The sequence below is a fragment of the Pterocles gutturalis genome, unplaced genomic scaffold, assembly GCF_000699245.1.
Source record: "Pterocles gutturalis isolate BGI_N339 unplaced genomic scaffold, ASM69924v1 scaffold25548, whole genome shotgun sequence".
NCBI classification, from domain to species: domain Eukaryota; kingdom Metazoa; phylum Chordata; class Aves; order Pterocliformes; family Pteroclidae; genus Pterocles; species Pterocles gutturalis.
Window position 1 is genome coordinate 7,211 of NW_010123725.1, and position 13,916 is coordinate 21,126.

General features: G+C 36.7%; 1 protein-coding gene across 1 annotated transcript in view; it reads right to left on the minus strand.

Annotated features, from left to right (window-relative positions):
- Positions 1-843: 843 nt before the first annotated feature.
- Positions 844-13,916, minus strand: part of LOC104465110 (DNA primase large subunit-like) — a gene marked incomplete at both ends in the record, with an annotated part of 28,322 nt that continues 15,249 nt past the window's right edge. The window contains 3 exons of the mRNA XM_010078027.1: positions 844-1,023; positions 2,687-2,824; positions 3,666-3,761. Coding sequence (XP_010076329.1) covers positions 844-1,023; positions 2,687-2,824; positions 3,666-3,761 — 414 coding nt within the window. The remainder of the gene's footprint in view (positions 1,024-2,686; positions 2,825-3,665; positions 3,762-13,916) is intronic.

A 13,916-nucleotide genomic window follows, 5' to 3' on the forward strand; every position in this document is an offset into this window, starting at 1 on the left:
TTATTACTTCAATTGCCATGCTCAAGATGGGGGAAAAAGGGGCTGAATTTAAATATAAGTATGACAAATCTACTGAAAAACCACCATTAGACTATGAATGGAAAGTTCATTTATGCTGTCATTGGTAATTGCAAGTCTTTGTATAATAAACTCTCTAAACCCACAACAAAAGCACTTGTGCTACACAAGAATATTTACATTCTCAAGCATTTGCTTATAGCTTTAAAATATAATGTCAAACAAGCACTAGAACTTTAGGACAAAACATTTTCTGAACTGTAATGTTCATTAAGATAAGAATGACATAATGATTCAATTTAGTCGATGCAAACACCTGACACTAATGGAGGCATCTCAGTCAGAGTCAGCCTTCTCAGTATCTATTATCCCCACCTCGGGAATTCATCCATGAGCTTTTTCAGAGGAGGAGCACAAGAAAAACAGAAGCTAACAAGACTGCAGGAGCTGGAATCAGAGTGCTGAACCTCCTTTCCTCCAGCCTAGCAGATCTGTAGGCCTAGAGAGTGAAAATTAAAAGAACAGCTAAAACAACATCTTTCCTCCCCTCTCTCCCAAGCTGAACTTTACTCCTTCACTCCAGACTCCTCACCTCCCAGCCTGAGCAGCGCAAGGGGCAGAGGGCAGGGCAGCTATGGTCAGTCCATTACAGCTCCTCTCTGCAGCTCCTACCCACTCACATATTGCCCCTGCTCTGGCACGGTCTCTCTCCCATGGGCTCTGCATAGTCTGCAGTTCCTTCAGGAGCTCTCCGCTTGCTCCAGTGTGGGGTTCTCACGGGTGCCATGAAGATCTGCTCCAGCGTCGTGGAGCTGCCCCTCTGACCTTGTTGTTCTCTCTGGTTCTTCTCGATCCTTTTTGGTTCCCTTCTCCTCTCTCTGTCGGGTGTCTTGCCCTTGCTGCAACACTTTCAGCAGGTGGGAGACATCGACCACCCCTACGCTCGCTGCAGTTCACCACACAGGGCGGGAACTGCGGAGGCAAACTGCTGCCCAGTGCAAACTCCTGTGCAAGCAAGCCAGACAACTGTTAATGTAACATTAAGTAATTTTCTCAACTTTTGAGGACACACTGCTGATAAAAGCAAGTCCTGGCCAATGATTCAGCAGCCTCTTCTCTCCTTTCCCCCTTTTGTCCCATTTCAGATTTCTCAGGAGCAATCCTGCTTTGGGCAGCACCGAGGATATGGGTCTGCGGGTCTGAACTCAACGCTAAGCTGAATCTTCTGATTTCAAGAAATCAAAAATTAAAACAACTATCCTAAGAAAAGGAGATCCAATACTGCCAATAATTTCACAACCCAAGTTCACTACACAGCTAGAACTGAAATTACCGAAATGCAGCATAGCATTACTGCTGCAGAAATGCTCAGGTATCAGCGTAAACACAGTGAAACCCTTGTGAATAAAATATAACGCAATTTGAATTAATAAAAGTTTGCTTTAAGTCATAAAACACTTGTAGATCTAATACGATAACTTATATGAGCTACAGAAAATGTTTAGGCTTTCAACAGCTTAATCATCATTAACGGCACAAAGGTAATTATTTACTATCGAATGGGTCAGAGAATACAGAAAGAAGGTCCTTGCAGTATTGATTTTGCACATAAAATGAACTTCTTCAGTTGCATTTGCAATTGCCAAGAAGGCTTGAATAGTATTAACTCCCCCTGCTATTGAACCTCAAGGAACAGCCACCTATTCAAGATGTCAAACTTGGTTTTTTGAAAAAACATGAAAAAACAAGAACATTATGCACCAACTGCAATAAGGATGCCTCTAGTTGCAGTTGTATTAAAGAGTTCTAATGGAAATGTTCACATAAGGGTATCACTATTTTCACTGCACATTACATAATTCCACAGACTCCAGTTATATTCAAAATTCACAAATGTAAAAATTAGCAGACTGGCAGCTTCTTAAAGAAATGCATTTTCACTTCACACTGTTTGCTGAACACTCACAGTCAACCTTGGTATCATGGTGACACAGCAGAAGAATGCTTTGCAAACATTTTTACAAAGCAATCCAAACTGCCTTCATGTTATTCAATGGTGTATTTTCTAGGACTCACATTCTGTGCATTACACATGATCACCAACTTTTAAACCCTGTGAAGAGTCGAATATTGTAAAACTAGCGATTCCTAAATTGATCACCCAATTACTAACAGAAGAACATTCACACACAGTATTTACCATAGATGTCCTAACTAGACTTGATACCTCAAACATTCATACAATGAAGATTTTATTTTGGCTGACATGCTCTGACTTATCCTCATTTCAGTTCTCACTAACAAAAGAAAAAAACCACAAATCACTATTTTATTTGTTTCAACAAAAAACTACTGCAAAGTGCTGTGGGAGAAAAGATTGATTTGAAGATAAAAACCTGTTGTGTGTATGGGGCTAACATTCTGAATGAGAAGTCATATTACTCTATGTGGGAAACAATTCAAAATCCTCTAGCAAAAACTTCTTTACAATGCACGTCACATGCTAAATTCCATTTAAAATTAATGAACTCTCAGCTCATAATTAACTTTTTTTTTAGTGCTGACAGCACTTTTGAAAGGTTTTGAAAGCAGACAAATTTAAAAATCAAACAGGCTACTGCCCAAGAGTGTCACTAAATGCACCAAAAGTTGTAAAAATCAGACTTACCGCCAGGGCTTTAGACAACTTTGTTCTATAGTTATTCAAAACAATTGTATCAATCTCCTTAAATGGCACATATGCAAAGCCGTCTTTAATAAACACTCTTCTGGCTCTAAATAGATCCACAGCATCTACAAGTCCAACCTGAGAAAGAAGAAAAATCCACACTGTAGAATAGCAAAACAATGCAGTAACAATGTTTACAACCGTAAGATTCAAGATGGACCAGTAAAGCTTTAAGTCATACTCTGTCTTTTAACAAAGCTCTATCCAGGCAAAACAAAGATTTTTAAATGAGATGTTGACTCTGGAATAGCTGCTGATCACTCTCTTGGTGGAAAAATATTGTTTACTTACAGAAAGTCATACAACTAGGCAAAATGAGCTACTTCAAAGTTTGTAAATATGACTATGTAGCTTTGCATCGCTTACTGATTTGATATTTGAAAACTGATTTCTGCTGGCCTTCTATTTCGGGCATCTTGAAATATTTGATTCATGTAACCTACATATAAGAGGTCTTGCAAACAGATCTGGAACCCAATCAACTTTGCTCCAAAGAATCAGTCAGCTACATTAGGTACTTCTTTCCTCTCCCTTTGCTCTCTTGCAAAAATAATTTCAGACTAATACAATCAGACCAAACCTAGTTTCAGCAACAGATATTTGCTGGACAGTCAATCAGACAGGCACGTTATTTGTCTAGGAAATGTTAAAACTTACAACCATTTTTGTGGCAGAAGGCAAGAGATGGCAAAAGAGGACAGAAGACATTAACAGCAGCCTAAGCTCTCCCTTCATTCTCCCAGTCCCTGCCCCTACCCTTACACTGACACGAGGAAGGGGAACTCTCATTAGTCTCAGCTAATTTAGATACTTTGATTAACTGTTAGCAATAGTATTATGTAAACTTAAAATTCATAACTCCAAGTTTAACTGAAAGAGAATGAATGCAAATCTGTAGAACTTCACAATTTCTACTTACCTTATAGAACATCTGTTCTTTCACTTTAGCCATACTGAAGCCAGGGGTTGATGTGCACAGCTCATTTGCCAGTTCATTTTTCAGGTCTTCACTAACCTAAAATTAAGAGCTTGCTTTAAAATTCCTGAAATACTTTAGAATAGGGCTTCTTTTTATTATTAACATGAACTCAAAGATTACTTGATCTGTAAGTATATCATCACTTCAGTTGACAAGAGAAAAAGCAATCACTAGTATCTAATTAAGCAGAAACCAGCAAAACACTAGTGGTCAATAGTGTTAAATAACCTTCTTTCTGAAGCAGTAGTGTTGATTTTAAAATTAAAAAAAATTTAAACATTAACACACTTTTTAAAAGTCAACCCTTTCAAGATAAAACTTGTGACAAGCCCTACTCGTATTTAGATTTACTGTATGCATTAAAATGAAGTATAATGACTCAATGGCAATTAGTAAGGACTGAGTTGCCAAATTTTTAACAAAAATATCAGTTTCAGCTCATTTTTAAATACAAACTTTTTAAAAAAACTACATACCATCTTAAATTCATGGATTTAGCTCTTTTTTTTTTTTTTGGAGGAGCAAGAACAATGGTATACTAATTGTTCTGCACATGTTAGTGGTTTTCCAGCTCTTGAAACGGGTAAATTAAGCAGCAATGTTCTAATTCAACAACTTCAAGTAAAAATCATGGACAATGTTACACTTCCTAATATAAAAACTTAAATACTGCATACATAAATATGTATATTGAGCTTTTTGACTACTTCATGGACACATCAAACACAGCAGAAAAGCCACACTTAAAACTGTAATGATTTTACTAGCGAATAAATGAGTTTTGGTCTTATCAATAGAAAACAATTAACAACAAAATTTGAAATAAAATTGTTCTGCTTTAAATCATGATTAAGCTCAGGCTTTAACACCTGAAAAAAGTAATAACTTTTTAAAAATGAAATCATAAATTATCCACTCTGATAAAACAGACCATACAAGCCAGTAATCCAGCAATTATCCCTAGTAACTACACGCAACAACAATCTTAAATATTCACACAATATATTCTTGATAAAGTGCAATGGAAGTAGACCCTGACCAAGGGGGATTAAATGTTAAGGAACCCAGAATACCTTCCTAAAACATAGACGGACACAAGTATCACCGAAGTACAACACGCTGTGTGACACTGCTCTAGGTAAACTGGAGGTGTCCACCAACACCTACGGAGAGGTGATAAACGGCTGCAATCAAGATCGCTTTTAGAGACTAGTCAGGAACTAAGCCAAGGCTATCACATGCAAGAGATACCCAGACTCCAAACGCAGGATAAAAACGGCACTCGGTGTCCTTTCACCCTTCCTCTCCATGGACAGGGATGTGCCTAAGCAGTGCAGTTTCTTCTGAATGGAGAAGAATATCTGATTTGTTGACAAATATTTCTATGCAGTAAAATGGACATTTAAACAAAAAACTTTTTTCCTTATGAGTTGAAAAACTGAGAAAATGAAACAAAACAAAATAATTTTCTTGAAGTCATAGGAAGGATCTTTAATTTCAAACTTGGAGGAGCAAATCCCCTCTTATGAAAGTCATTTGATAGATACACATGAAATGGCCAAAGCAGCAATGTCTAGATGGCTTATGGTTACCCTGTCTGCATCTTAATGCAATTTGTTGTACTCTCTCAGGAAAATCAGCTTTAAAAATAATAATAAATCTGTCTGCAAGGTAGAAGAATGTAACTCTGAAGACAGAGGAAACACAGAGTAGCATTCTTTTTGCATGTGAAAATCTAGAGCTCAAGGAAAAAAGCCTTTAAGGAAACCATTTTTCTTTAACAAAGTAGCTGTATCAAAACAATTAAATGTGTTTGTGTAAACAATAGAAGAAAACACTTTCTATAAAATACTGTCACTAACAATCTTATTCTTGTTAATCTTTGCAAGATTCCCGCTTTTCAAATGCAACACCCTGGAACTACACACAAATTTCAGACAGTGCTATCAAAACCCTGCTACTCCTCCCAGATGATATATGGCTTGTTTGAATAAGTATAAATCTAAGTCACCACATCAGCCTGCAAGCTTGCCTTTCGCCTAGTATAGACCAAAGTTTTAATTTTAATTCCAGAATAGCGACTTCCATTTTTCTAATGTAACAGTTTTATGCTTTCTCAGTAGAAATTGCTTAAGAGAGCCCAGCCTACCACGTCATGCCAAACCTTTGGTGAAACTGCCTCCGAATAAAAACAGTACAACACATTGTATAGCTGTAGTGGTTACAACTATATTATTTCTTCTAGGATACCTCGCTAAAAAACCATCAAAGTGAGCCAAGGATAGGGGTTTGTCTGGGTTTGTTTTTTTTTTTTTTACAGAAAGCCATTAAAGCAGTCCAGTGACTGCTTTACAGACAGGTTTGCAATATTGGTGGGAGAATGAGAAGAGGAAAAGGCAAGGATTCCTTGCTTATTTGTTTTTTGAAAAACAATTAGCTCATTTTCATCAACAAAACCATTTTATTCAGTATTACACTTAATTTCAAGGGGTTTTTATCTTTTAGTATACACATCAAATAATTATACTGATTCCAAACTTTGCAAGTTGTCTAGATCCTTCTTTATCAGTAATTTGACCATATTAATCTTTTACAGATGTAAAGTCAGTGATTTTAGATTTTCTTGCATCTCACTAGCAAAAAATTTAACACTGTTGGGGTAAAAGTGATCCTGGTGAAACATCCAGAAAAATAGGTTAATGGGCCACGACTTAAGATTTGGATAAGATTGTGAACAGTGTTACCAAAAACAGAGTTTCATCAGAAAACGTATTTTTCAAACAATCACAAATATTATTGCAAAACAGTATTTATCATATAATTAAATAATACTTCTAAAGCTGTTAAGTAATTTACTTCTTACACCCACAAGTATCTTATAGGTTAGGCAAGCCTTCAGCAGCCCTGCAAACCCTTTGCTCCTTGCCTTTTCCCTGAATTCCCATTGCCTTCATGCCTTCAGCTAACGGAGGGAGAGGAAGAAACAAGGCTACCCCTAGCCCATAACTAAAGCTGGAAGATATCTCTAGAACGCATTTAAAAGTAAAACTTCCCTCTCTAAAGACTGGAACATGAAAAATAATCTTGCATTGGCAATAAGGATTTAACTATTTTCACCTAAAACTGTGTAAAACTGACTGAAGATGCAATGCAATGAAAATAAACCCCTTATAGTCTAAACTCGGACTCAAGCTTTCAGTTAGCTCATGCCTGTACCTCTGTATACAGAGTAGCATGAAACATGCAATCCAATTTTTCACAGCTCATGTAAGCTGGAAAAGATTTTTTATTTTTGCTTTTATTTTAACAAGAACACTATGGTTTGTACATTTAATAATTTCATCTCTAAAATGGCATCCACAAGAATACACTCTAGTAATCATTAAAAAAATTAGACACAATTAAATAAATCTTTTAGGATTCTAATCAAGATTGGAAAGATAAATGGACTGCTTAACTTCTGACAGCACTCAATGATGTTCGTGAGATAAAATACTATGACGTTCGAAAGAATAAAAAAAATAATCCAGATTCTTCTGAGAGTCATCTGGTGCTCATCTGACCCTCCACACTGAACTGATTCAACTCTTTAGTCCACAGAAAATAATTCACTAGTTTTGCCTCATTAGTTTGTTGCCAGTTTAATAACCTGAAACTGCTTATCACCAAGTCAATTCAAGGCACAAGCAAAGAACAGTAACACCAGGAAAAGAACCTTCCCTTTCCAGTGACAGTGTGTCACATATTGTAGCTGAAACAATTCAACAGTTCATCATAAGTTTTTGAGATTTACAAAAAATAGAAAAATCAAGACATGAAAAGGGAAGGCATGAGAAGAAAGGAAGCAAGGATTTGGGACAAGCTGAATTATTTCTAGTTCTCTTGCTTTCTACACAGAGTTTATTTATTATTGTCCTGGAAACACAAAGACATAAATTTAGATTAAAAAATGAATAATTTCATATGTAAGGATTGGTTAAACAAACAATGGCAGTGAGGCAGTCCAAGAACTTCAAAATAAACTTGATACATCTACTCTGTTTTAATAAAGAGATAAAGATGCAATCACACCTCACGCTACTATACGTGCACAACTACTTCATTCTGCTGTTTCCAGCTCTCCCAGTAAGGAACAAGAACTCAGTGCACGAGTCCTTTCCTTTTCCAAGACTCAGCTTCAGGTATTTACATGCATACATCACTGGTGTTCTTAGAAAGTGAACTTTTTAAAACTTGCTTTTAGTCACTGAGCAGCTGGTACTCAAATGGCACAACACCCTTCTCAAAAAGAGACGGTGTCAGTCTCTCAATGCTGCACCATATTGCAATTTCAAGTATCAAACAGACAAAACAATCATTTCCTAAGCCATCTTCTCCATTGCCACACAGCACAGTACAAACTAAGCTACAACTAGAATACAGAAGTATTAACCTAGGTACCATTAAATTTAAGAATATCAAGTTAGAGTGTATCCAGCTGGCTAATGAATAGTAGCGTGACTAGGAAAGGACATAATTCCCAGCTGTCCTATCAATTAAGAGCATCAAAGGCCTTAAATAAAACACTTCAGAGGCTCATAAATCTGTTGTCCACAAATCCGATTACAGTGTTTCTTAAGAGATATAATTTCCTTTCTGGCTAGGCACCAATTAATTAAGATGACATTTGTATTTCCCATGGTACTAAAACTTACTATTTTAGCTCACGTTCAGGTTGCTAGCATCTCTAAAAATATAAAGGACTGCACCTGGAATTATTACGCACTCTTATTCATCAACTGAAATGTTGTCTGGGTTTGGTTTGGTTTTTTTTTTTTAAATCAAGAGTGGGCATAGAAAGGCCATTTTACAGATCTTCCTCAAATACGCAGCCAATTCATGGTTACCCTAATCACAGAGATATTCAGTAACACAGGTCCAGTTCCCTACATTCCTGACAAACATTTCCCATTTTACAGAAACCTGTTAACAAACGTTTCTCTGGATTCAATCATAGGATTAGCAGGGAAGAGTGTTTCAGTGTTTACAGACCATTTTATGAACCTTAGGTCCAAAACAGCAGCTAGTAAATTCTACTTGCAGTGTAATTACATCCTGCACAAACTATCCTATCAGCCTTTACGCCGCTGTACCAAAGAACAATATCAACATTTCCAAAGTTACTGCATTCACTGCTATGTGAAAAATAAATTCATTTTGAAAACATTTTTAACCTCAACCACTACAAAATAACTTAACACCTTAATGATCCAAATTACTTTTCTTCTTGAATAATATATGGACATAATTTTTTAAAATACACTATTGATTTCCCACTTTTCTCTTCCTTTATTCCCCAACAGAATGTCTAAACTTCTTCTAGAAAAAGAGAGAACACTTGATGACACCATACTCCTTGTCTATATTAAGTTTCTTCCAGGAATCCAGAATTAGTGACTGTGAAAAACTGAGGATCTACAAGGATCAGGTGAAGAGTTGCTATTCTTCTGTCATTTCCAAGCCATTCGATAACTGGCAGTCAAAGTGTCACCGGGTCAACCACTCAGTGCTAGCGCATGTTATCACACAAGTGGTGTGAGTACCCTTCCCACCTTTCTATCATAAGCTGAAGAATGTGGTGTAGAAGATAGCTATTCTCCACCGCATTTCTGGTACAGCTGCTATTTAATTTTACTTTAGAAATCCAGGGTTACAGCAGAACATTGGACTCAGGATTCAGACTGTGTTCCAAACATTACCTGGTTTTTTTCAGCTAGATTAGGAGGAAGAATGTTTTTATTCATCATCTCATTTTTATTGCAGCCTTTTTTGCAACTTTTATTTCAAAGCATGCAACTTTTTCAAAGCAGGAACAGAATGTACTTCAAACCAGAAAGAGCATGTATACAACCCAGTACAGAAGGATTCAACCCTACAGTGGACTCTGAAAGTCTTGTTTAACTCAAACAATGAACCACACAAAACTGTTTAATAAGAGTCATGGTGCTCTAATGCACTAAAGAGGGCACAAGTAACTGTACAGCTTGTGGTTTAGTTTGACTTTAGTTTCACAAGTCAATTTTAAGCAATAAAATCTAAGGGTCCATTTAGATTTCTGCAGATAATCAGCATCTGTTTCTAATCAAACCAAGATGATTACCAAATTAAAACTTCTTAATTAGCATTTTGCATCATTTACAAACTGTTGTTCATTATGCTTATGAAGGTGAAAAGGGACACCCCCAGTAGCTACATATTCTTCAGTCACATTTATTACTTAATTCCACAATTTTAAAGAACAGCACCAATACCATATGTGCAAAGAAATACATGCAACTAGAATTACTGCAGTAAAATGCTAGTTTTCTCCATGGATAATAACAAAGTCATGCTTATAGTTCAAGGATCCATTACAGAAGGGTAAATAAAGATCCCTCCCCACCCATCCTAACACTGAACAAAAAATACAGCAAGTGCATGTTCTCCCTTCCTTCCAGCCAACACTTCTCCCTCTTAGATTTGAGATGTGCTTATATTCTCCTGCGAATCAAGCTTTATTTTTAAAGTCTGTAACAGAATACTACAATTCATTTTAAGCCTAAATGTTTGCATCAAACCTCACCCCACCTACCCATCCTTCACAATGTTAGTTCACTAGAATACTGAGGTTGCTTTGCAAACAACCCAATGACTTCGGGTTGCAGACAGTTAGTAAGACTGCTTTGCAAAAGACATTCCTCTGCAAACAGATCTGCCGCCTGGCCTGCCAAATCCTCAGGCTGCAGTACAATGGCCTGAAACGTACTGTGTACGGGTTGAGCTGGATTCCCACGCTGCTGATACTTCTGAGGAAAGAGGTCTCCTAGGATTTTCTTCCCCTAACTACAGTCAACTACAAGAGGTAGCCATAAACCCAGATATCAGTGGGGGCTTTTTTAGCATATATGGAACAAAACACAATTTTTAAAAGGAACAGTCAATTCTGTGACAAAGCCGCCCCTTGGTTACACTTGAATCTATCTTCTGAAACGTGAACGATTAAACTGAGAAATTTATTACTTCCTTTGTAATTAAGTACTTCAGGATGAGAGTAACCTGTTATGTTTTTTAAAGTGCTAATGGTATGCATGTTTCACTGTCTCATTCAACAAACCCAAGCATTTTTTAAAAAGCACTACTCCTAAGCCTTTCCATAACTTTGTTTCTATTATAACTTGAAGCATGGAGCTAAGTGACAGGATACTTATTTTCAGCTTACTTTGGTAATAAGGCACTATTTCCCACTTAGACACGCACCACTTCTGACCTTTGCTGTCACCTGTAAGACAAGCATCACTGGTTTTCAAGCAAAGGGACAAATGTAAGATTCAAGTAGCAAGAAACTAAGACAAAATTCAGAACAATTTCCTTCACAAATGCAAACTGCAGCCTACTTGGATGTAGTTACTGTTTTAGCTTGGCATAAGCTTCCACACAGCAAAATTAGTCTCTAGACAGTTTCCACTTTTAAGCTTTTTTCTCCACCCTGTTTGGGAAAGGAAGAAATATTATTTGATGCTTCTGAAACACAAAGCCATGAACCCAATCAGAAAAACATTTTGGTTTATACACCAAAATGGATATTTACAGTCTAGCCTTTTAGTGGCTAGACACGATATTGAGTCTTCTTTCACCTGTATCTGTCCTTACTAAGGATACAAACTCATCCCATTCTCTTTAATCCAAATCTGACTTTAGGATCTTCCACACTGAATAAAGGCAGTCATAAAACATCTTCTCAAGAAGCTAAACTACAAATAGTTACACAACTGCCCCACTACTGAGATGAATGCTTCTGAAGAAAGCATAATAGTGATATCAGAAAGTCTCTCATAGGAGTTCTCTGATCATCAAAATGGAAATTACAGAAGTTTAACTTCTACTGCTTAAAGCTACTAAAAAAAGTACTTTAACTGCAACATCAAAGAAGAGCTACTGTGGAAGAAAAATTAACTCCACCAATGCATTTTGCTCTTTCCTTTTATTTTGCGTTTCTTACTCTTTCCTCTGACGTGCTGGCACATACACTACAGAGCGTTAGCTCCCCCAGCTGACTATTCCCATCTGCTGTTCCTTCCCCATTACTATTATCCAAAACAGTTTATTAAAATAACATGCTTTATAACAGCCTTAAAAAAATTAGGATGATTAATTTTGCAACAACTGTCAGTTACCCAAAAATAATGCATTTAACATAGAAGTTATTAAAAAAGTCATAATTTTTTAAAAATTTCAAGAGGCTTTTCAGAAGTGAAGAAGTTCTAAGATAATTTAAACAGGATCTTCTATGTTCTGTGGAGATGAAACTGCAACACAAAGATGTATTGAAGAAGAAATATACTACACTTTGAAATTTATTTATTCTGCAAACTGCAAAAGATAAAACAGAAGCATTACAGGGTATCTAAATTCAATTATTCATCATCCTTATAACACAGATAAAGATATGATAGTAACTATTAACTTTCATTTCTTGTGGAAGCACCCAAGAGGAAATATGTCTATTTCAAGGAATGAACAGTCTGAATGTAAGATGAAGGAAGACTCAGAGGAAATCAGAATGGTCAAGATGCTGACCGAACATCACTGAAAAATAAATTTAGGGTAAAATTTTACATTCTATTCCACTCCACACTCCAGTATATCAAGTTAAATTTCTCCAAATGTAGAGCAACAAATCAAAGCATCTGATAGCACTTAGGAAAAAACACAGGAGAAAAGTAACAGCCCACTCAGATCTGTCAAAAACCAAATGGCATTAAGCCAATCTCACTGCCTTTATGACAGTGCAACAGACTGCAGGGACACAGAAAAAGCAGGTGTCAGATTGCGTCAAAAGCCCTTAAAGTCACTCTCATATGAGACTTTTCATGAGAAAATGACCAAACAATTCTACTGAACCTCCTATAACCTGGGTGTAAAACAAATTGGAAAAAGCCATGCATGGAAGAATTTAACTCAAAAATAGGAGTTCCACAATTACCTACTTTTAAACTAAAATTAAATATTTTAGTTACTAGCTTGTACATTAAAATAGGGGCAATTACATATTTAAATGCCATAAGGCTGGGGATACGCAAGGGCTCTGGAGAAAGGGATCAGACAAGAAAATCTGGTCCAAAACTGAAGGCTGTATTTCAGCAGAGGACTTGCAAGGTTCTACAGCCGAGCTAGTTCTGTACAAAGAGAGGAAGAGCTGACTAACCAGGAGGGCCAAGAAAAGCAGTTGTGAGACCTCCCCAGCTCCAGCTTGGGAGTTGCCACCTCATGTCATTGAGGGGAGGGAAAAAATGCAAATAATACATGTACACATGAATTTAATCTCCATGTCATCTTAGAATTGGTAATGGTTCAGCTGGAATATTCTGACCAGCTGATGCCACCCTTAAAAAAAGATGTCGCCCCATTAAAAAATGGCAAAGGACATTCACAGAAATGACAAACCACCACAAGCAAAGAAAGGCTAAAGGAAGAAACAACAAGAAAGCATATTAGAGTAATATGTAGAAACCAAAGACAAAGAAGAAGAAAAAAAGCCCCCACCTTTCTCAATGAGTGGACAGAACAAGAAGAAATAGACTTAGGTTACTGGAAGGTAGTTAGTTTTGACATAAGGAAAAAAATGTTATAAGGAAAGTAAAGCAACAGAATGATGACCACCACTGAGAGACATAAATATACAAGTACCAGGGACTTTGCAAGCAAAGCTGTGAAGTTTTCATGTACATGAAAAGCAAATGAAACAACTGTCATCTACAAAGTGATATTGAAAGAGTCAGACTCTGTTCACAGGAAAAGTACAGCTTTGCTACACTGAACATAAGCTAGGAGGAACATTCGAAAGAGAAAGCAGGAAAGACAACCAAATTAAAACAAAGGAGCTAGTAGTAAAAAAGTATTTTTAACTATCAGGTAAGGGTTGAGACCATAGTAACAGTGATACCACATATCCATAATAAAGAAAAAAAATTGAGTAACTGAATCCTATTGCCCTCAGCACAGAAACAGAACAGGTAAGTTAAAAGAAAATCATCAAAATATCCACAGCCATACACAGTGAGAGAAGAAAAGCACGACTGAGTAGACTAGAAAGTAGTTTCAGCAGAGGAAGAAAAGCTGTAGCTGAGAAACACCAGAAGGATCCGAAGTTGAAGTTAGGACAATGAAAAAGCA